Source organism: Excalfactoria chinensis, chromosome 1 (genome assembly GCF_039878825.1).
Source record: "Excalfactoria chinensis isolate bCotChi1 chromosome 1, bCotChi1.hap2, whole genome shotgun sequence".
In the NCBI taxonomy this organism is placed as follows: domain Eukaryota; kingdom Metazoa; phylum Chordata; class Aves; order Galliformes; family Phasianidae; genus Excalfactoria; species Excalfactoria chinensis.
Window position 1 is genome coordinate 748,404 of NC_092825.1, and position 20,700 is coordinate 769,103.

General features: G+C 48.8%; 1 protein-coding gene across 4 annotated transcripts; it reads right to left on the reverse strand.

Annotated features, from left to right (window-relative positions):
* Nucleotides 1–194: 194 nt before the first annotated feature.
* Nucleotides 195–19,764, reverse strand: TMEM209 (transmembrane protein 209). Of its 4 annotated transcripts, XM_072359693.1 has the most exons (23): nucleotides 11,074–11,121; nucleotides 10,633–10,706; nucleotides 9,962–10,071; nucleotides 6,481–6,599; nucleotides 5,557–5,694; nucleotides 5,358–5,479; nucleotides 5,162–5,270; nucleotides 4,945–5,061; nucleotides 4,709–4,776; nucleotides 4,503–4,622; nucleotides 4,192–4,377; nucleotides 4,011–4,113; nucleotides 3,774–3,915; nucleotides 3,512–3,695; nucleotides 3,294–3,393; nucleotides 3,091–3,209; nucleotides 2,954–2,991; nucleotides 2,673–2,785; nucleotides 2,442–2,590; nucleotides 1,768–1,862; nucleotides 1,431–1,509; nucleotides 1,050–1,158; nucleotides 200–771 (listed from the first exon to the last, which is right to left on the reverse strand). In XM_072359693.1, exons 4-23 carry the CDS (start codon nucleotides 6,536–6,538, stop codon nucleotides 698–700), a joined length of 2,223 nt encoding a protein of 740 aa, XP_072215794.1. In that variant the 5' UTR covers nucleotides 6,539–6,599; nucleotides 9,962–10,071; nucleotides 10,633–10,706; nucleotides 11,074–11,121; the 3' UTR covers nucleotides 200–697. The 4 variants fall into 4 exon arrangements, 3 of the variants coding, with proteins under 3 accessions (XP_072215784.1, XP_072215794.1, XP_072215802.1); XM_072359683.1 differs by lacking the exons at nucleotides 10,633–10,706; nucleotides 11,074–11,121 and having other exon boundaries at nucleotides 195–771; nucleotides 4,503–4,604; nucleotides 9,962–10,064; XR_011906006.1 differs by lacking the exons at nucleotides 200–771; nucleotides 1,050–1,158; nucleotides 1,431–1,509; ... (14 more) ...; nucleotides 5,358–5,479; nucleotides 5,557–5,694 and adding exons at nucleotides 11,269–11,383; nucleotides 12,710–12,807; nucleotides 13,228–13,353; ... (7 more) ...; nucleotides 18,442–18,581; nucleotides 19,631–19,744 and having other exon boundaries at nucleotides 6,482–6,599; nucleotides 11,074–11,171.
* Between the last annotated feature and the right edge of the window lie 936 nt (nucleotides 19,765–20,700).

Consider the following 20,700-nt stretch of genomic DNA (forward strand, 5'->3'; position numbering starts at 1 on the left):
CAGATCTCTCTGGCCATCTCAGGCTGCCCTTCCAACTCTTTACCCTACATGGTGGATCTAATCCCAGTAACAGGTGATGGATGAGCACTGCCCTGCTCCACTGCCTGGGTTCCTATTCTAACCAAAGCCATCTGTGTCCACTCATTGGCACCAACCTTGATGGGCACCATCACCCCAAGACCATCACTAACCTTCGGAGGGGGAGGTCCAGGCAGATGACCAAATGGAGAAGTGAGCTTCTGATTTGTACAAAACTGCTTTAATGGCAAAACAGCTGAAAAAAAAAGACATTCAGTGCAGCTCCGGTGCCATCACAAAGCCCTGTGAGATGGCCCAGGCCATAACCTTCTCCAGACCCAGGAGAAACCAGAATCCCCAAAGGCTTGGAAGGATGAGGGCTCTTCTCAAACACCATCTCCCAGTGCAAGAATCCCAAGGGAGGGTCCATCCTTGAGACCGTATTGAGGTTCTTCAAGACTCTCCCCTCTGAGGATATTTTCCCTTCCAGGCACAGACGTGAGCCAGAAATTCTTCTGTGAAGTGTTGGGGCACAAAGGCTCCATCTGAGTGCAGGAGTGCTTCCATTGCTGCTTTCCAGCCCAGATCCAGCCCAACCAAATCCCTGAGATATTGGATCGCATCCTGGCACACACCAAACCCAACAATGGGGTTGGAGGAACCCAACCAAGTCCTGAACTCAACATCCACTGGGCGACGGGGCAAAGAAGTACACGGCCAGGAGGATGAAGTAGACCATCACCAGCACTGTGCCTATAGGGCAGAGAGCAAGTGAGAAGGAGTTACGCCCTGCAGTAGGGGAGGGTGGTCACATTTAGGATCCTTGACTGGGACATTACTGTTACGTAGGACCCCTGGGTTCATGTCATGGGGAAATCACATGCAGTCTTGGTTAAGTCAGTCAAACCCTAGAGTTGCTCAAGCCACCCTGAACTTGGAGAAGCACCAAGTGGTGACCTCAAAGTGTTCTCTAGAAGCTCTTCAACCCCATTATCATTAGGGACAATGGGAACATCAGGACCCACACTGACCTTGGAAATAGTCACATTTGCCATCCATGAAGATATAGTTCATGAGCACCACGCTGAACATGCTGGCGTAGACATGGAGGTCACTGAAGACAAGCGTGAAGTTCGTTGGCTGCAAAATAGAGAGTGTTGTGCCTTCATGGACAGCCAAGACAGTCCCTTGCCAACCCCATATAGAGACCTGTGTGTCACCCAAATCCATGCCATACATCCCTTGGGCAAGGAACAACACAGGCCAAGGTAGGAGGCATCTGAACCCCCTTCTTTCTGCACTGAGCAGATGGGGGAGGACAATGAGGACAGCGATTCTGAGTTGGCATGTGGTGCTGTGTGACCCTCCTGGTAAGGGCTGGGGTTCACTGGGCCTGTTTTGGGGCTACTCACATAGAAGATGGTGAAGAGCACCAGAATGGGAATCTGGAGCATGCAGACCTGGACAGCGATGCAGTTTCCAATCTCGATGCTAGGAGGAGAGAGGGGTTTGTTAAGCACCATGTCTCCAACAGCCCGTGGGAGCTCTGTTGGGCTGAAGACAAATCTACCTGAGGGAACTAAATTACAGAGCAGAACCTGGTTCTGACCCTTTTTTGTGCCTTTAAAACCTTTTAAGAAGGAATACATGTAAGACAGCTCACAACTGACACCTCCACAGAACTACAGGGCTGGGATGGAGCACAGGGACCACACTGGAGGAGGACACCCCAAAAATCCACCCACTCACCTCAAACTCAGGTTATTCTGTAGGGCAAACTGGATGCCATTGACAATCTCTGGTAGCTCAGGCACCATTGCCAGCACAGTTACACCAATGAAATACTGCAGGGAAAACAGAGGTGTCAAAGCATGTCTTGATCCTGGCAGCTTCCCAGTGCTGGGAACATTCTCCCCATTCCAAGCTTTTGGGTTTCACTATGCAGATAAGGAATGTTCCCATCCCCTAATTGGGAGATACCCAACTCAGAGAGTCCCAACCAGAAGACAGATGATGAAGGGACCCAACCTCCAGGTCCCCTTCATCCCCCAGTCAAAGGAACCCAAACCAGACCAAACCAGAGGTTCCCCAACTATTCCCAGTGGAGGAACCCAACTAGAGCTCCATCCCCACCCTGGTTGGAAGGGACCCAACCCAGAGATCCTACCAAGCCCTGATAGGGGGTTCCCCCAACCTGAAGGCCTCCAACCATCCCTATCAGAGAGGACCCAACCTCAAGTTTCATAACTCCCTGGTTGAGGGCCTCAACTTCCATATCCTCCATCCATTCCCTAGTGAGGCAACCCAACCCAGAGGTCCTCTACCCCTCCTCTGGTTGGAGGGACCCAATCTGGAGGGAACCAAATCCAGAGGACCCCAAAGTCGCCCAAAACAGGTGATGATTGATCATCCCCCACACTCACCTGTGAGATAGTGGAGTTGGTGAGGATGGGGCTGATGTGCTCCGTGGCCAGGTCAGCACAGGCTGACATACAGAGGGTGGAGAGAAGGAGGATGACCAGTGCCCGCCAGCGGGACCAGTGGACCACAGCACTGTGGTGGTGGCCAGGCACTGGGGAAGAACAGACACAGGGGTCAGACACATGAACAAACAGGTCCCAAAGATGGGTGTCCTGTGGTCTGGGGACACTCACTGTGACAGTCACTGATGTGGATGTCGTAGATGTGCGAGTGAGTTTTCAGGGTGAAGAAGAGGCCAATGAGATACGCAGCAGGGAGCAGAAGGGACACTGTGTACACCAGGGGTCTGCAGAACAAGATACTTGGTGTCACCAGGGCCTCCAAGCAGAGACCCCGTTGGTACCCCTGCGCTGGCTGGGGGATGGGGTGTAGGATCAGAACCCTTTGGGGTGGTACAGAGGGACACCAGCCCTGGAGGGGACCCCATGCCAACCCCAGCAGCCGTCCTACTCACTGGACATGGCTGTAGTAGAGAGTGCCATTGTTCTCCATCTGCAGAGAGAGAACATCAGTTTTGACACAGGGATGCAGGACAGTCCCACTGCCACCACTGGGGCCAGGTGGTCTCAGGGTGCCCTCAACTCTACTCACCAGGTCAAAGTGACAGTTGTGGCAGAGGTAGTGGCCCAGTGGGTTCTGGGTGACATTGTGGCACTCGCCACACACCAGCTTCCCATACACCTTGGAAAAGAGCGTTGGGGCAAAGACACCTATGGAGACAGAGGGACAGGAGGTGGGTGCCCTCAAGGCAGAACCCCTCCAAACCTTGGGGAGGCCCTTTGTCCCCACCTCACCTCCAACAGAGAGGAAGAGCAGGGCTGAGCTGACACCTGCTGACCGGCTGTTGAAGCGCTGTTCCTGATGCCGAATGCCCCCTATCACCATGCACAAACCCTTTGGGATGAACAAAAAAAATACCCCAGAAAAAATGAAATCCATTGAAATCCATCAGCACTTTGGCTCACCCAACCATAGAGACCAGATGCTCTTGTGATACACCAGCTCAGCTCACCGGGACAAAGAGGACACATCCCACCAGAGTCCCCGTCAGCGCTGACTTGACAATCTCAGCGTAGCAGCTGTTGCCTTCACGTGATCCTTTGATGAGTGCTGTGATGTAGAAGGTGAGCTCCGTGATGGAGCCAAACGTGGCGTTCACCACCGCACCCACCGCAAAGTTGCTCTGCGCTGAGATGCTGGGAGAGGAAAGGAAGATGTCAGAGGGGTCAACGTATGTCCCTACTGCCACCACACAGCCCCACATCCCCGCTCACCTGGCAATGGCCATCCCAATGTAGTAGGAGAGGGGCATGATGGAGAGCAGCGCCAACGTGAACTTGACTGGAGAGCTCGTCAACTGGTTGTGGCTGTCCACGTAGCCCAGCACCAGTGTCACCAGCACCAGTGGCAGTAGGTCTGGGACGGATGGTCAAGGATATTGGGGTAGGATTTGGGGGGGGTCAGGTCCCTCCCAACCACCCTCCCTCTACCCCGAAATAGAGAAAGGATACTGACAGCAAAAACATTAATGCCATCCACTGCATATTTGTAGTAGTAAGGGTTGACAGCGCGGTAGCAGCATAGGATGACCTCCCCATCCAGTGGCACCTCCGTCTGCAGAAGGACAGTTTGGTGACCCCCAAAGCCAACCTTGGACAGGGTACCCCCAACCCCACATGGGGCAGCACTCACCATCCTCAGACGACGGATGCGCACCCGCTCTGGGGGCAGCAGAAGGACCCGAGCAGCTGTGCGGGCACTCAGCTTGGCCACAGGGATGAGGAAGACGAGGAGCCATGCAGAAACACACACTAACCCATGGGCTAGTGCCAACAGTGGGTAGCCCAGGCACAGCCACACCACAGTGCCAGCACGCCGCTGAAATAACGGGATGCATTTAGGGTTTTGCCCCAAAGTATCTGACTCCATAGCGATTGAGGCACTCATCGATGCTATCCCCACAGCAATAGGGGCCCCCACTGTCCCCAAGCTCATAAACTCACCCAATATCCTTCATCCACCCAACACCGTGGGTCCCAGCGACGGGGCACAGGGCCACCAAGCAGCGCTGAACTCTCCGTGTCGGCCTCACGTACAGCCAGTGCCTGTTGAGATTTGGGGGTCTGGAGGAGATTGGGATGGTCAAGGTCCAGTTCGGGGCACCTTTATCACCTCCCCTCCCCAAATCTGATGTGGGAAGCACTGTTACCTCTGCTTTCTGGATCACTTTCCCAAAGGGCCAAAGGAAATAACCAGCAAGGTCCCAGCAGAGACGCCCTATAGGGACACAAAGTTCAGCCCCATGAAGGACAACAGGTGTTTCCCCCCCCCTCCAGCCATGGGAGGGCCATGCAGGTTGGGCCTTTTGATCCTTTTAAGTCCAGCCTGAAGACCCATGGCTCCCCCAGCCCTTCCTATGGAAGTCTTCCCCAATTTGGAGCTCACCATAGGGAAGCCCTACAACGGTGACAAACATCCCTGCAGCCACCAGGACGTAGAGCAGCGAGAGCCACCAGCCAAAGAGCAGTAGGTAGAGGACATTCCCACACGTCACTGTAGACCCTGCAGGAAAGGACACACACCAAATAGGGTCGTTGCCATCTGCAGCAGCAAATCTTTCACCCCATGCTGCCATAGGACATTCTCAAGGCCACCCACCCACCTCCAGGACTACGGATGACGTTGAGGTCAGAGTAGAGCTCTTTGACGATCTCGGAGCGGTCTTCCCATGGCCGTGCCGTAATGTGGCTCTTCCATTTCTTGAAGCCAAACTGTAAAGAGATATCAGAGGTAAGAAAACCCAGATGGAATCCAATTGATTCAACCTCCCCCCCCCACCTCACTCTATGGGCGCTCACCTTGTAGTTATTGGAGAGCTTGTTGGCCTCCACGGCGTTTTCAGCTGTCAATGTGGTTTTCACCACACAGCTCTCACAGACCTCCTCTGAGTGCTGCTGGCAGCAGAGTGGTGAGGACACAGCTGGGGACAAGGGACAAAAGAGGGGTGACACAGAGCATGGGACCCACCAGGACCCCCCTCTACCCTGCACATCCTACCTGCATGGCCACGGGGATGGTGCTGGTGGCAGCCCAGGTCGCTTTGTACATTGTTGATGGCAGCGCAGTGACGGTCACAAAGGGAGCCCCGACGGGGGATGTCACCATCACTGTGGGTCTCGGGGACCTTGGGGACATCTGAGGAGGGGACAGGAGCCAGGTTAGGCTCAGAACTGTGGCGCTGTGTTGTCTTAATGTTACCCAAAGGGATTGCTATGGGATGGGGAAGAGAGGCTCAGCTCATTGACTGATCCTAGAAGGGGGCTCCACTGCTCACATCCAACAGCCCCTTCCCCAGCATCCCACTCTCTTAAGCCATTTTTACATTATTTCCTCATCCTCCAGGTGGAGCTTGAGTGACTCTGGCCATATTATATATATATATAAATAATCAGAGAATGGCTTAGGTTGGAGGGAACCTTAAAGGTGAAAGACTCACCTTTAACTTATAAAGACATAAACCAGAAGAATTCAGAGCACAAACTCCATGAGTGGAAGCCCCACGTTAGAGGATTTGGGGATGGAGATGTGCTTTGGGATTATAACAGGTGAAGCCCACCCTAAGGCCACTGTTTTGTCAAACAATGACTAATTATGTCTCTGAGTAACAAAGATACGGGTTATCACCTTTATAAGACCATAAAGTCCCCATCTCAACAGGGGGAACACCGAGCACAGCCAGGAGAGCTTCACATCCTTCTCTCCTAAGCCAAAGTCGATACCTACACTTAAGGTTGCCTACTGTGACATGGACACCTTCAACACCACTTGCATTCTATTTTCACCCCTTAACATGCAACTAACGCTACACCATCAGTTTAATGTCCTTAATTTCCAGGTCTCCCCCAGCAGTTACACACACAGGAGGACACAACCTGTGGATGGGGACCACCCCTCCCATAAGAGATAAGCACACCTACTCACCCAACCCCTCCTGCGTGCAGCGACGATGACACCGACCCGGTTCGCTCTCGGTAGCCATAAGGACAGCAGCTCCAAAGGACAACGGTTCCGAAAGATCAGCGGTACAGACAGCCCCGACCCTACGGGATTTAAAAGGAAGGGTCGGGCATGCGCGGGGCGCGCCCCCGGGAGACGCCCCCGGGAGGGGCCGTGATTGCAGCACCTGCGGTGGGAGAGGGGGGTGGGATGGGGGGTGGTGGAGCGTAGCGTAGCATATGGGGTCGGGGTACCTGGGTTTGGGGTGCGTGGGGATGGGCTGCATGATGTATCAGGGAGCATAGGGCTGGGGTCTGCTGTGTATTGGGGTGCACAGGGATGCGAGGTGCATGGGTTTGGGGTCGGCTGTGTATGAAAGCAAGGTGCACGAGCTTGGGGTTTGCTGTGTATCGGGGTGCATGGATGTAGGATCCGTGAGATTGGGAGGTGCTGTAGGTGGGGGTCGAGGTGTATGGGTTTGGGTAGCACGGTGTGTATTGGGGTGCATGGGAAGTGGGGTGTGCTGTGTATGGGGGATGAGGTGCATGGGTTTGGGGAGCATAGTGTGTATTGGGGTGCATGGGAAGTGGGGTGTGCTGTGTATGGGGGTCGAGGTGCATGGGTTTGGGGAGCACGGTGTGTATTGGGGTGCATGGGAAGTGGGGTGTGCTGTGTATGGGGGTCGAGGTGCATGGGTTTGGGGAGCACAGTGTGTATTGGGGTGCATGGGAAGTGGGGTGTGCTGTGTATGGGGGTCGAGGTGCATGGGTTTGGGGAGCACGGTGTGTATTGGGGTGCATGGGAAGTGGGGTGTGCTGTGTATGGGGGTCGAGGTGCATGGGTTTGGGGAGCATGGTGTGTATTGGGGTGCATGGGAAGTGGGGTGCATAGGAAGTAGGGTTGGGGTTGTGCTGTGTATGGAGGTTGAGGTGCACGAGTTTGGGAAGCATGGTGTATTGGGGTGCACAGATGTGGGGTGCACAGGGATGGGGTACCCAGTGTATTGGGGTGCATTGGAAATAGGGTGCATGAGGTTGGGGTGTGCTGTGTATGGGGGTCGAGGTGCATGGGTTCGGGGAGCATAGTGTGTATTGGGGTGCATGGGAAGTGGGATGTGCTGTGTATGGGGGTCGAGGTGTATAGGTTTGGGGAGCATAGTGTGTATTGGGGTGCATTGGAAGTAGGGTGCATGGGGTTGGGGTGTGCTGTGTATGGGGGATGAGGTGCATGAGTTTGGGAAGCATGGTGTATTGGGATGCACAGATGTGGGGTGCACAGGGATGGGGTACCCAATGTATTGGGGTGCATTGGAAATAGGGTGCATGGGGTTGGGGTGTGCTGTGTATGGGGGTTGAGATGCATGGGTTTGGGGAGTACACATTGGTGTATTGGGGTCTGCTGTGCAGTGGGGTGCACAGAGGACATGGGGTGCATGAAGATGGGGTACTCAACGTATTGGGGTGCATTGGAAATAGGGTGCATGGGGTTGGGGTGTGCTGTGTATGGGGGTTGAGGTGCATGGGGTTGGGGAGCAGCGTATTGGGGTGCACTGGAAGCAGGGAGCATGGGGATGGGGTGTGCTGTGTCTTGAGGCACACAGATGTCTGGTGCATGGGAAAGGGGCACATGATATATTGGGGTGCACTGGAAGTAGGGTGCAGGGGGTTGGAGCATACTGTGTATGGGGGATGAGGTGTTCTGTAGTGGGGTGCAGAGGATGTGGAGTGCATGGGGTTGGGGTAACCAATGTATTGGGGTGCACTAGAAGTAGGGTGCACCCCAAGTAGGGTTGGGGTCTGCTGTGTATTGGGGTTGAGGGGTGTGGATTTGTGATGCAGTTGTCTGCAACAGAGTGCATGGGGAGCAGGGTCTGCTGTGTACTGAGGTGCATGGAGATGTGCCATGGTTTTGGGGTGCACAGGGAATGCATTGTCCAGGGACCCAGAACAAAGGGATCCACACTGGGTCTGGGGCGCACAGCACGTCAGATGTGTGGAGAATGGGGTACAGAAGGCTCTTGAGATGCACGGAGAGCAGAGCACGCTGTGATGCACACGGTGCTGAGGGGTACAGAGCATTAGGGTTCGTAGGGATCGGGGTGTAGAGTTAGGGAGAGGGATCAGCACACGGGGGTTGGGGTGTATGGTTATTTTGGGGCGCAGGGGACTGAGCTGCACATTGATTCAGAGGTGCCCATCTGCACAGAAAGAGCTTTTAGCACAAGAGCAGCAACGCTGCTCCTCAGCACCACTTGTGCAAATGGCATCGGATTAAACGAGTGATGCTGAACCACGGGGACAAACACCAACACTGGCTAAGATGAACCCATTTAATGCAGGAACCAAATGAGCCGTTTTGTTGTCAGCCATCGGGGGGGGGGGAGAAAAAGAGGTAATAATCCTCATCTCCCTCAAAACAGAGTCACAAAGCAAATGGTTCTTGCTTTTAGAGAGAGGTGACAGCAGCTGTCCTGAGCACATCACAATGCCTCAGTTGGTTTTGGTGCTCGCCTGGGGCTGGTAGGACAAAACCGAGTGGAAAAAAATAGATGTACGCAGTCCAAAAGCATGTAACAAAACACAGGGGATGCTCAGCCCCAGTCACAGCCCTGCCTAGTTCTCGCACTTCAGATGTGCAAATGGCTTTTGGCAGTTGACAAATAAAGGATCCCGAGGAAGCTGTGATGCAGGAGGAACAAAGTGACAGCCCTGCCTTAAGCTCACAAAGAGCTTCAGCAACTCAGGGCACTTAATTTTGTTAAGCTACATGTGTATCTGAAATCTTCCCTCCTACCCATGTTAAAAGGTGCTTCGGATGTGACCTTTCATTCTTGGCAAACACCAAATGTTTTGAAGAACCGAATGCATCTCTGGAAACAAATAGATCTCAAAATGGGGACCAGGTTTATAGAGTTTGGTCTCATTCAGAGATGCAGAAGCCAGGCTGCACAACCTCCAAAGTGAGGGGGGGGGGTAACCAGGAGGAAAGCCAATGGGAGAAGTAAAATGAGATAAAAGATACTAAAAAAGCAAAGGGTGATGCTGTGGTTGTAATCAAGGTGCCCACGCTGTTTCACAGCTCCTAAGACACCCAAACTTGCTTATTTTAAAAGGGAAAAAAATACATATATATCAACCTAAAAAGATCTTATATACTGTCATTGGAAAGCCAGTTTTCTCTTTCCATCTGGCACGATTCATCTCTGGAGTAGTGATGGCACTGAAGGGTACACAAAACACCAACAAAAGGGCTTTTTTAAGTGGGGTTTTGCTGAGGTGAAGGGATGGAAAGAGAAAACCGGCCCAGAATTCACATCCTGCAGCATTTCAACAACAAAATGTTTTAAAGAATGTGAATGGTGAAAGCTGTATAGGAATTATAAACTCTTCCCTGCTCACAGAGCAGAGCTTCAGGTATTGTGTTTCACAGTCTGTGTTCAAGTCAACAAGGCAACGCCACTGCTCACTTTGTCTTGCCAGAAGTCAGCTCGTCATCTTTATGTACCGCAATCCCATGAGGTGCTATTCTCCAAATATCCACAGGACGTTGACTCCCGACAAGCCGAGGTTTACGCGCCTGCAGAGACAAAGTCGTCACAAATCAGCTGCAAGGAAATCAAAACGCCTGTCTGAAGCAAATAAGTCATGAGAGTCCATGCAGGCAGGCGCTGTGCTTTGCTCTGTGTCATGCAGAGCACTTTCAGAACAAAGAGCTCTGGAGCAAGGGGAAGCCTCGACGCTGCTTTTATTACAGGGCAACTTTCAGTGTGTACTCCAAACATGTCTCGTTGTGCCAAAAACATGAGGTTATGGCATGATGGCTTTCGTCCCTGGTTATAAACAGCAGAGCTCCTCAGGCTAGAAAGCAACACCACTCCTCCTTAGCACACCCATGCACTAAACCTCTCCTCTGTGCACACAAACAAATAAAACTGCTCTATTTTTAATGAAAAAGCTGCTGTTATTTCAAATGAGAAGGTGATCTGGTGACCCTGCACACAGCAGGGGGGTTGAAAGTAGATGATCATTATGGTCCTTATCAACCCAGACCATTCTATGATCACCCCAGTGCATCGGTTTTGGTTTGAGGTGCCTTCAGACAACAGGACACAACACATCACGACGACACGTTACTCACCCCAGCATCCCAGATTCCTTCGTCTTTATGATATACAGAAACATCAGCAAGGTGTGGAACATGTTGTTTCTGCCCTGAAGTTACAGAAGGAGAAAGGAGCTTAGAAATCACATCAATATTTTAGCCAAGCAGCAGCTCCGATGAACGCATCACAAAACAGCACTGCAGTGTGTGCTGACAGGAGAGGGGGGAAAAATGATCATAATATGCATCATAGATGGTGTGACTTGGTATTTTAGATACCAACTGTCAGATAAGGAAAAAGAACACAAAAAGATACTGCCCAGGCACTCGTGCACCTTAAATAGATACTAAAGCAGATTAAACACTACGTAACAGCCAGTGATCAAGCTCAGGTTTGCTTTCTGCACTGAGCCAACATCTCAAATCAGACAAATAAGATCTAGCGATGATTTTCTGGCAGCAGCAACACTGGCGTACCTTGGGCAGGTTGTAGACGTGGCGCTGGTAGATCAGCTCGTAGTGGGGTGGGTTGATGCTGCTTTGGTAGATGCAAAACACGTTTTCATTCGAAGTGTCTGTGGATGACAAGTTGAAAAGGTAACGTGGATTCTGAAAGTGCTGTTGTGACAACAAAGAGCAGCTCAGGGAGCGTGCTGTGAACACAAGCAGTACCTGGTTTGTCGGGTGTCTGAATGAAGTGTTGGGAAGTGAAGGTTTTGCCATCGGGATATTTGGGGTGAGGTGGGAGTCTGGAGTCCAGGTAAGTGCAGAACACGTGCATGATGATCTGGGTTAACAAAAACAAACTGCGGTTGAGCAGCCTTATAGAGACCAAAGAACAACATGCAACAATACAGCAAGGTTCTTCCCATGACATTAGGCATGACTTACAGCATGTGGTGAACTCTGGTTGCAACCCTGATTTAAACTCCACCTTGTTCAGCAGCTCAGGGCTTAAAGAATAGATTTCAATGGAGCAGGGCTGCCATGTGGGTGGAGACAAATTTATTTGTTCCAGTAAAGGAAAACAGTGCCAGCCACAGCGTGACAAACTGATGCTGTGTGTCAGGAGCTCAGTTCACACACAAGTAACTTTATCCTGGCGTCCTGCAGAACCTGGCAGAGCCACAGATCTTGTTAGCAGATCTGGGCCATAAACTGCAAGCCTTCTGTTTCAGGGATGGCCAAGAAGGGCAGATGCCACCCAACTCAAGTTTTACAACACGACACCTTATTTAGCAGGTTTCTTCCTTTCTCCTCATTTTGAAATGAAGTCCTAGGAAGAGTACCTGTCTGTTCTGCAGACAAGAGAGTTTCTATGGGCTAAAGGCCAGAGAGCATCGAGTCTGAAGACGAACCTCAAGAAGCACTTCTTTGTGACAGCAGATGAGATTAACAAAAGTGCACATTGGTATCATTTCTTCTAGTAACTGCCTTTGAGCAATTTAATAGCAACACTTCATCGCCAATGTTTATATTGATACATCAAAACTTCTTTCCCAGAGTTCTTAGAAGCTTAATATATGTAGAAGTTTAATATCCAACACAACCTATGCTATCTGGTTTTGATAAAAGACTGAATGTAGGAGCTGTGATTTTCTGCCTGGGGATCTTTAAGCACTTCTGAGCTGCTCAACTTGCTTTCTGCCAACACTTTTAGAGCTCCTCTGCAGCCACTCACAATTAGATACTACTTCATCTTCACAACTAGAGAAGTAAATGCTGTTTCAAGGCCCAAACAGCAGCCACACCACTCGATCTCCATTCTCCCTCTGTTATAGCAAAGGAAAAGGAGAACAAGGTTTTCCTTGCATTAGAGATTAATAGGTTTGGTTTGCCCCAGCAAGTTCCCTACTAGCAAGGCTGCTCCCCAGAGCTATCTCAGAAACACTGCGTGTGAGCTCAAGAGCCAAAGACTAAGGTATGCAATTGCCATTTTGTAACCTACGCAACATCCAATCCCATCTGCATTATTCCCCACGTAATCTCACTGACTACAATGGGATTATCTTCGTAGCAATGCAAATGGGATTACTGCTGTGTTCCTCAAAAGGCCTACAAGGCAACCACCTCCAAAATCAACGCTGAAAGACAACCCACTTCCAGCACTTACAGAGGAGTCCGTGGGCAGGTCAGTGTCCCACTTACGGCCTTTGAAATCTCCTCCTCGGTTCCATCGGAAGGAACTCATGCATCCTCCTTGAGAAAGCTCTGAAAGCAACAACGTTTATTCTGTTACTGAGAGTATAGGAAAGCGGTGTTTTATGCAAGCTTCAAGGGCTTCAGGCGTATATAAAGTGCACTAAATTGGAAAAAAAATATTGGGGGAATAAATGGACAGAATGATTTTTATTTTTGATTAATTAAAGGGTTAAACACAGCACCCTGCACTCCAAGCACACTGGAGGAAAACAAGAAATAAAAACATTTAAAAACAAATTCATATCTATGTCTTGCATCATTACATCCCTATAGAACTAGAAAGTGGCAGAGAAGGGCACCTCCTGCTTAAACACAGCTCTTGTCCCTACTGTGACTGTGTGAACACCTTGAATAAAGCAGTGTCTGATGCCACTATGCTTGACTGTTGTAACTGAAGACTCTCCAAGTTAGCAAAGCATCACCACAAACCTTTGATCCTTTCAACCAAATATTCCTGGTTTGGTGTAAGATCCAAATATTGCACGATAGCATTCAGGGTTGGAATGAGTGGAGCTTTCACGAGCGCTGCCTGCTTCAGACTGCTGATGCTGGCTTCTGCAATGCAAGAAGAGCCAGCACATGTCAACAGACTCATGTACCAAGCATCATGGCAAATAACTCTCCTTTCTGGCAGATTAACCCCCTGAAACCATTTAACACACAATACAGCACCTCAGTGTTTATTTCCAGGCAAATGGAAGAGCAGACAACTGGTTTACATGACAGAATATAAAAGCCATGTGGAACCAACACCCACTTTGAAGATCATAGGGAGAGTAAGCAGATGGAGACGGGGTTAGCACTGATCAGTTTACCAGTAGCATCACAACAGCTGCCGCCCTTGAGTGGACACTACAACCAGTCCAGAGAGAATGGACTTCATTTAAAGACAGCAAATCAAATCCTCTCCTCGGTTAAGGGGGTATCAAAGTGACAAGAGAAATCAGTTCCTTCAGAATATTATCATAAAATAAAAAAGAGGATTTCAGCTCATCGGAATTTTATCAAGAAGTCCTTTCAGAAAGCAGCTCATTTCAAGGGTTTGGAAAAGAAGAACAGAGACCACACCAACATACAACAGAAACAAATATAAATTAAGTTTGTTGAAGATTAATATGACACCCGTCCTATGCTCCAGCCACAGAGCAGCCCACTGTCAACCAATATCAGGAATCTCAAAGTGATGGCGTATCCTACCTCCAATCTGCAGTTCTGGACATCCCATTCTTCTCAGCTGAGTGCTCACAGACTCGATCTCTTGGACAAGTGGCACCAGAATAGTCTCATTAATCCACTAAGAAAGAAAAAGGTGAAAATTCAGACAGTCAGAAGTAACAAGAATACCTAAAAATATCCCTTAGTTTATGCCCTGAATACCTAAAAATACCCCTTAGCTTTTGCCCCAGTCATCATTGCTGTTACAACCTCAAAAATGCTTACCAACAGAAACACTAAGCCACATACAGAGCATGGCAAGTGAATTACAATGCCAGCACTGGCTGAGTTTAAATCACTCTAGAACTTTCAGAAGAAAGGCCAGAAAATTCTTCTTAAAGGAGTTAAGAAAACAAATTTCTAGCAGGAATCAGATAAAGTTTTTCTAAACAATGAGGGAAGTGGCGTCATGAGGGAGAGCCCCTCATCCATAAAGATACGTTATACTTGGATGGGTCAACTCCCTTCTCAAATCTGCTTCAGGAAAACAAGGAGCTGATAACCATACAAATAGTATTTGTATGTGACAGGGTTTGGGGAGCAAAGCAAGCTGGCCCTATTTTTATGAGCAGATGCTTATGAGTTTGGGATGGATCTCATGCAAGTCTTCCCTTTTCACCTAGGTCAAAACTATTTTTTTCCTAGGCAAGTAAAACTTCATACTTGATAGATGCTATGACTGGAGGGGCAATCAAAGTTAGTTTTACTAGTGATACTCCCACTGTGTGTAATTAGATTCTTCTGCTACAACAAGTCCTACTGATAAGATTTATTTAATTTTTAATTACATAGCTGAGGATTGTAAGAAAAAGTCAACTTGTGGGATGGAATTTTCATAGAATCACAAAATGGCCTGGGTTGAAAAGGACCACAATGATCATCCAGTTCCAACTTCCCTGCTGTGTGCAGGGTCATCAACCACCAGACCAGGCTGCCCAGAGCCACATCCAGCCTGGCCTTGAATGCCTGCAGGGATGGGGCATCCACAACCTCCTTGGGCAACCTGTTGCAGTGAAATTACTTTTGTAATTTTCTGTGCTTCAAGCTCAGAAAAACAAGTCTGAAATCCCACAGACAGATTTATTTAACCACCAAGCCACAAAAAGGAAAAACAAATCCTGTTGCATCCAAGAAGCTTTTGTGTATTCAGTGATGTAATTACTCAGTAATACATCTCAGTATCTCTCTTACAAGCTCTGTTTTCACTCCCTTACACAAGCACACCTCACACACAGTGCAATCCTTTTCACCTCCCCAGGCATGCAGGGGACACACAGAACTCTCCCACTCTGCTCTGCTTGTTTCCAAAAGCCGCACAGCCCTTAGAGACACGACTTACATTTCTGAACTTTGCAGTCCAGGAGTCCATGTGATCAAGCAGCTGTCGATTCATTGTCACTCGTGCCCAAACCTATGGAAAGGACAAGCATATTTTATCCAAAACACTCCTTATTCTCCAGGGCAGAAATCATTTTACAGCTACAATTCACATCCCTTTACAGTGACATGGAAATCTTAAAAGCTGTAGGATGTAAATGCTATAGGATTTCTCTCTCTCAAACACTTCTAAAGCTCAAATTCAAACCTTAGGATGAGGCTGTATGTTTTAGGGGGCCTGCTTCTCTCTTGGCTACCTTGCTGCTGAATTTACCTCTTCTGCAGCCTGCTTTGAGCTCAGATCAGCTTCATCTTTGTGTGCTGATGGAGCCTGGGACCTGCAAGCCAGCTGATACTGGAACTTCCTCAGAATCTGTGCGTAGTCTCCCATGGAACGGCTGTAGTTCCAAAAGGTTGGGCTGCTGGAAGGAGAGCTGGAATCTGAAGTTCCTGAAAGAATAATTCATGAACAGGTCATGTGAAATTATAGCCAAGTAACCTGGGTAGCAACAGTACAGGCAGCACGTCAGTGCAGTAAGGCATTGACAAGACATGAACACCAACCATCATGAGTACAGACCCTGAAATCAATCCGATTTAATTCTCTATCTTAACAAGCATTGTATCTGCAGGACAAAAGCGACCTGCAAGTAATTCACACCCCTCCTTATCTGCAATATCTTCTCCACAAGATACACCTCTCATCAAGGTGATTAAAGCTCTTTATCTTATCAGGGCCCACTACAGCTAACAAACACTATAGACATAATCCATCAGCACATGCCTCAATAAGGTTGATTCTGTGAGTAAGAAGTGCTTATCCAACCCAAAGGAGTACTTTAGAGGAAAACTCCCCAAGTTCCTAAGCCATGGAGATTGGTAGACATTATGGCATTCTACATCTTGTCTTAAATACTCAGCGGAAGGCTGAGCTGTTCAGCAACAATCATTACTAAGTTCACAGGTGATTAACATTCATAAGTAAGGTCTATCAGTGCTTTCTGCTGTAGTCCTTTGCAACTTTCCTCATCCACGAAACCACCTCCAGCATCAAACCAATGCCCTTGCCAAGCTTTTCAGATCAAATCGTTTTCTTTCCTTACCCAACTGAACTCGATGCTGCTTCTCTTCTTCACTTCGAAGGAAGGTGTCCAGTGACTTGAGGTCTGTCATGTAGTCTTCTTTGCCAGTAGGAGAATTATAGAGAATAGGTGAAGAGCGGTAACGAGACCTCAGCCCACCACTTTCCATTGGTCCAATGCTTGTGGGATATGGTGAACCACCAGGAGAGGGGCTGAAGTTGGAAACCTTGGGCAAATAGAAGCAAACCATTGAGTCACACACAAAGGACACAACTCCATTTTGATTTGTAAACCACATCAATGCAAGACTCTTGCGTGGGACGCAAGTAAACACAACTCTCAGCTACCTGGTGCTCACCTTCAGCAGCACAATGCAAGGACATGATGACCTTGCTAATGCAAAGCTTTTGGAGATGCCTTGGTCCTTACCTTATTGTAGGCGCTGCCTGGTGAATAGGCCATCGTACCACTATAAGAAGCGCTGTTGTTTGACAGAGCCTGCAGCTGAGGGCTGTACCCTGGGATGCAACCGGTGGCAAACTTTGGACTGGCACTAGGAGAGCGGGATGGGCTGTAACTCAGCACACTTTGACCCTGGATCGGAGGAGAAGGTGTTGAAGAAGGGACTTTCTTTGCTGTCAGCTCACGTGGTGGAGTCGTCTGTACCGCTGAAATACAGGAAAACAATCACCATTAGGCACTTCCATGAAGGCGCTGGAGAGAACACCAAGATTGGTAAGACTCTCTGATTTGGTTCTTTTTACTCCATGTGACATCAGTATAATATTAAACATAAACACTTGGAGAACAGAAAGTTCCATGGAGGAGATCTCATTGTGACCTTCCAGTATTTAAAGGGAGTGTATAAACAGGAGGGGGAACAGCTGTTTATGAGGGTGGATAATGATAGCACAAGGGAGAATGGTTTTAAACTGAGATAGGGGAGGTTTAGGTTAGATATTAAGAGGAAGGTTTTCACCCAGAGGGTGATGACACATTGGAACAGGCTGCCCAAGGAGACTGTGGATGCCCCATCCCTGCAGGCATTCAAGGCCAGGCTGGATGTGGCTCTGGGCAGCCTGGTCTGGTGGTTGGCAACCCTGCACATAGGGGGTTGGAACTGGATGATCATTGTAGTCCTTTTCAACCCAGGCCATTCTATGATTCTATGATAAACATGCACTATCTTGCTTCTGTTCCCATTCACAGGTTACAAATTCCTTGTCCAGCTTCACAGCGTTTGAGTCCTTCACTATTAAATCCAGTTCACCTACAAAAACTTGACGCTCTGAAATTTGAATGTGCTGCAGTTAATCTAAACTTACTGTTTGTATAGCTCTGAACTCATTTCCTCAAGGAATCTTGCACTGAAGAAAGATAACACCAGAAACCAAAAGAACACAAAAGGGTTGCCAGAGGTATTTATAACACCCACCTGTATTCTGCAGTCCCAGCAGGGTCTGCTGTCCAGGACTCATAACCAAACTTGTTGGTGCCACCGTGTATTTGAAGTACCTCCAGAAATCAAATAAAGCATTCAGGCTGAACAGAGATGCGAATGCAAGTTCTAGAATAAACACAGAAGTTTCTATAATACCACGTGGGTTGAGCATGAAGAATAATAACAACCCATGACTTTACTCTCCCTTATGCTCCTTTCCAACGTTTAGTTGTATTTGATATTGTAGTTTAGAGTCTACTCGTCTGAAACAAACTTCAGTTACTGTGAAGCATCACACACACCCACAATACAGCTGAACAAAAAAAGGAAGAGAACTCTGAAAATGAAATGCTGCAATAACTCACCGATATACCAGAGTGGCCAATATGTTATGTTGTAATACGTGCTTATGAGTTTTCCAGTCCTGAAAAGTAAAAAATACAACAACAAGTTGCCATTTTGCAACTGTACCTAATGAAACACTCGGGAGCTTTGTTTGTTTGGATCAGATGTTACAGCAAAACATACATTTCAGTATATATCATGCCTGCAAATGACACGTTAAGGAGGCCCCAGGCTAAGACCACCTTCCGGGCTTCTGTCTCTTTTCTCATCTTGATGGTCCTGTCGATGAGGGAAGTGGCTGGACTCTGTTCTGGTGTCATGATCTGTGACAACAAGGACAAAGCAAAGAGAAAAAACAATCTCAGCTTTTAAGACACTAAGATTATGATAGTCAGCATAAGGTTAAAGAGAAAACAAACAAAAACAGGAATCTAAAACTCAGGGCTTTACCTTTGGGCGCCGAGTTATGTTTACCAAAGCAAACAAACCCTACAGGCTATTTTTACCGTGTATATAAGGAATATTTTCCCAGTATATTTCCACCGCATTACTGCCAAGCAGCACCTCTTTTCTCCTGTCAGGTGCAGATAAGAGGAGAAAGACAAAACCCAACCTCATTTGTGAAAGAGAACATCCTCAAGAAGCAAAGCTCCTGTCTTCTCCAAGCAATCACAGCTCAGAAGGAAAGGATCTGCAGAATTCTGCAGTTTCTCTATGGAAAATTCCCATTCACAACGTGTTTTCCAACCATACAGTGGCCTCCTGTTGAAGTCCATCTGAACAGCCTCTGTACACCCGGTCCTTGCATCACTGGTCCTTGCATCACTGATCTCTCTGCTTGCTGCATGATACCTCCCTCTAAGTACAGCCCTGTGGAGCTGCCTCATGAGCTCAGTGAGCCACTCTCAGTACTTTTAGTACATGACTTCAGCTATGGCTTATGGCTGCAAGAAAATAACCAGTAAGAGAAGCATTAACTGAGTTACTTATTAAAACAGGAGACGTTCACCCAAAGGACTGGCTGCCTCAACACTGTTCAAAGCCAGGTTAATTGGGTCCTGATCTGGTGTCTGATTGAGTGGGTGGCAACCAGTCCACGGCAGGAGGTTGAACGAGCTTTAAGATCCCTTCCAAGCCAAGCTGTTCGATGGTAAATGCACTGACACAAGTTGTCTGCAGTCACCGTGGGACTCTGCTGTAGGTATTGCTGTTCATTGCGGGACAGTTGGACTAGATGACCTGTCAGACACGGACGATCCCCCCCCTCCCATCCCTACAGGCCTCACTCCCCAACCCTCACACCGCATCCCCTCACAGGCCCAAACAACCGACCCCACCAACCAAGAAGACACTGAGAACAGCCCCCAAATACCTTTTGTGGAGCGGGGAAACCATAAAGACACTGAGTTTCCCTCAGGAACAGCGGAAACAACGCCGACCACCCCGCGCTCTCCTCACGCAGCCGCAGCCACAACGGCCGCACCGCCTGCGCCTGCGCGAACGGGGCGACGTAAAGTGACGTCACACCCGCGACGGGGGGGGCGGGGTTTGTTGCTATGGGGACGGGGGTTGTTGCTATGGGGACGGCTGCTGGCGGATGGTTTAGGCGGGAAGGGGCGAGTGTGGGCGCCGCCATCTTGGCGCTGAGGTGGGAGGTGAGGGGAGGGATTGCCATGATGACTCCCTGCTGACTCGCTAATAAGACCCTCTGATGATCTCTTCCAGCAGCCAGCACTGAGAAAAAACAGTCTGTTGAAGTTGTATATTCAGGTGCAAGGAGCTGCCAGTGACTTTAATGGGATGCTTCCAGGAAATGGTGGTTCCCCTTGAAATAGGTACCTGAGGGGGAGGAGGTGTCTTTGCCCACATCACCTCAGTATAAAGGACAGAAGATTATCCTAGGACCCCTCATGTAGATAATGCAGAGAAATAGGTGATAAGATGTGGTAAAAAAGCGATAATAATGTGCAGTACTTCTCACCTGGTCAGGTGTGTTCCACACATTGTTCTCATTGACAATAAGGGAGAATGTGTCTCTCTGTTGTCTGTGTAAGCCAGAAAAGAGCCACAGGAACCATCAAGATTGGAAAAGACCTCTCAGATCATCACCTTCATGTTTATTGAATGCCTGCAGGGATGGCGACTCAACCAACTTCCATGGGCAGCCTGTTTAGATGTGTAGGCTCTAAACTAGCCACGTCCAATAGAACTAAATGATGCAAAAGAGACAAGAGGGAGAGAAAAATCATGACTTGCCAGGTGGATTGAACACAGGGAATAGCATTATAGAAATGTCTGTGTTTTCTCTAGGACTTGCCATTGCATCTTTGTTCAGCCTGATTGCTTTGTTTTGGTTTCAGGACGTCCTTCAAATACATTGGAACTGTTCAGCCTGGTGAAGAGAAGGCCCAGGGGAGACATGCAAGCACACATTAATTGTCT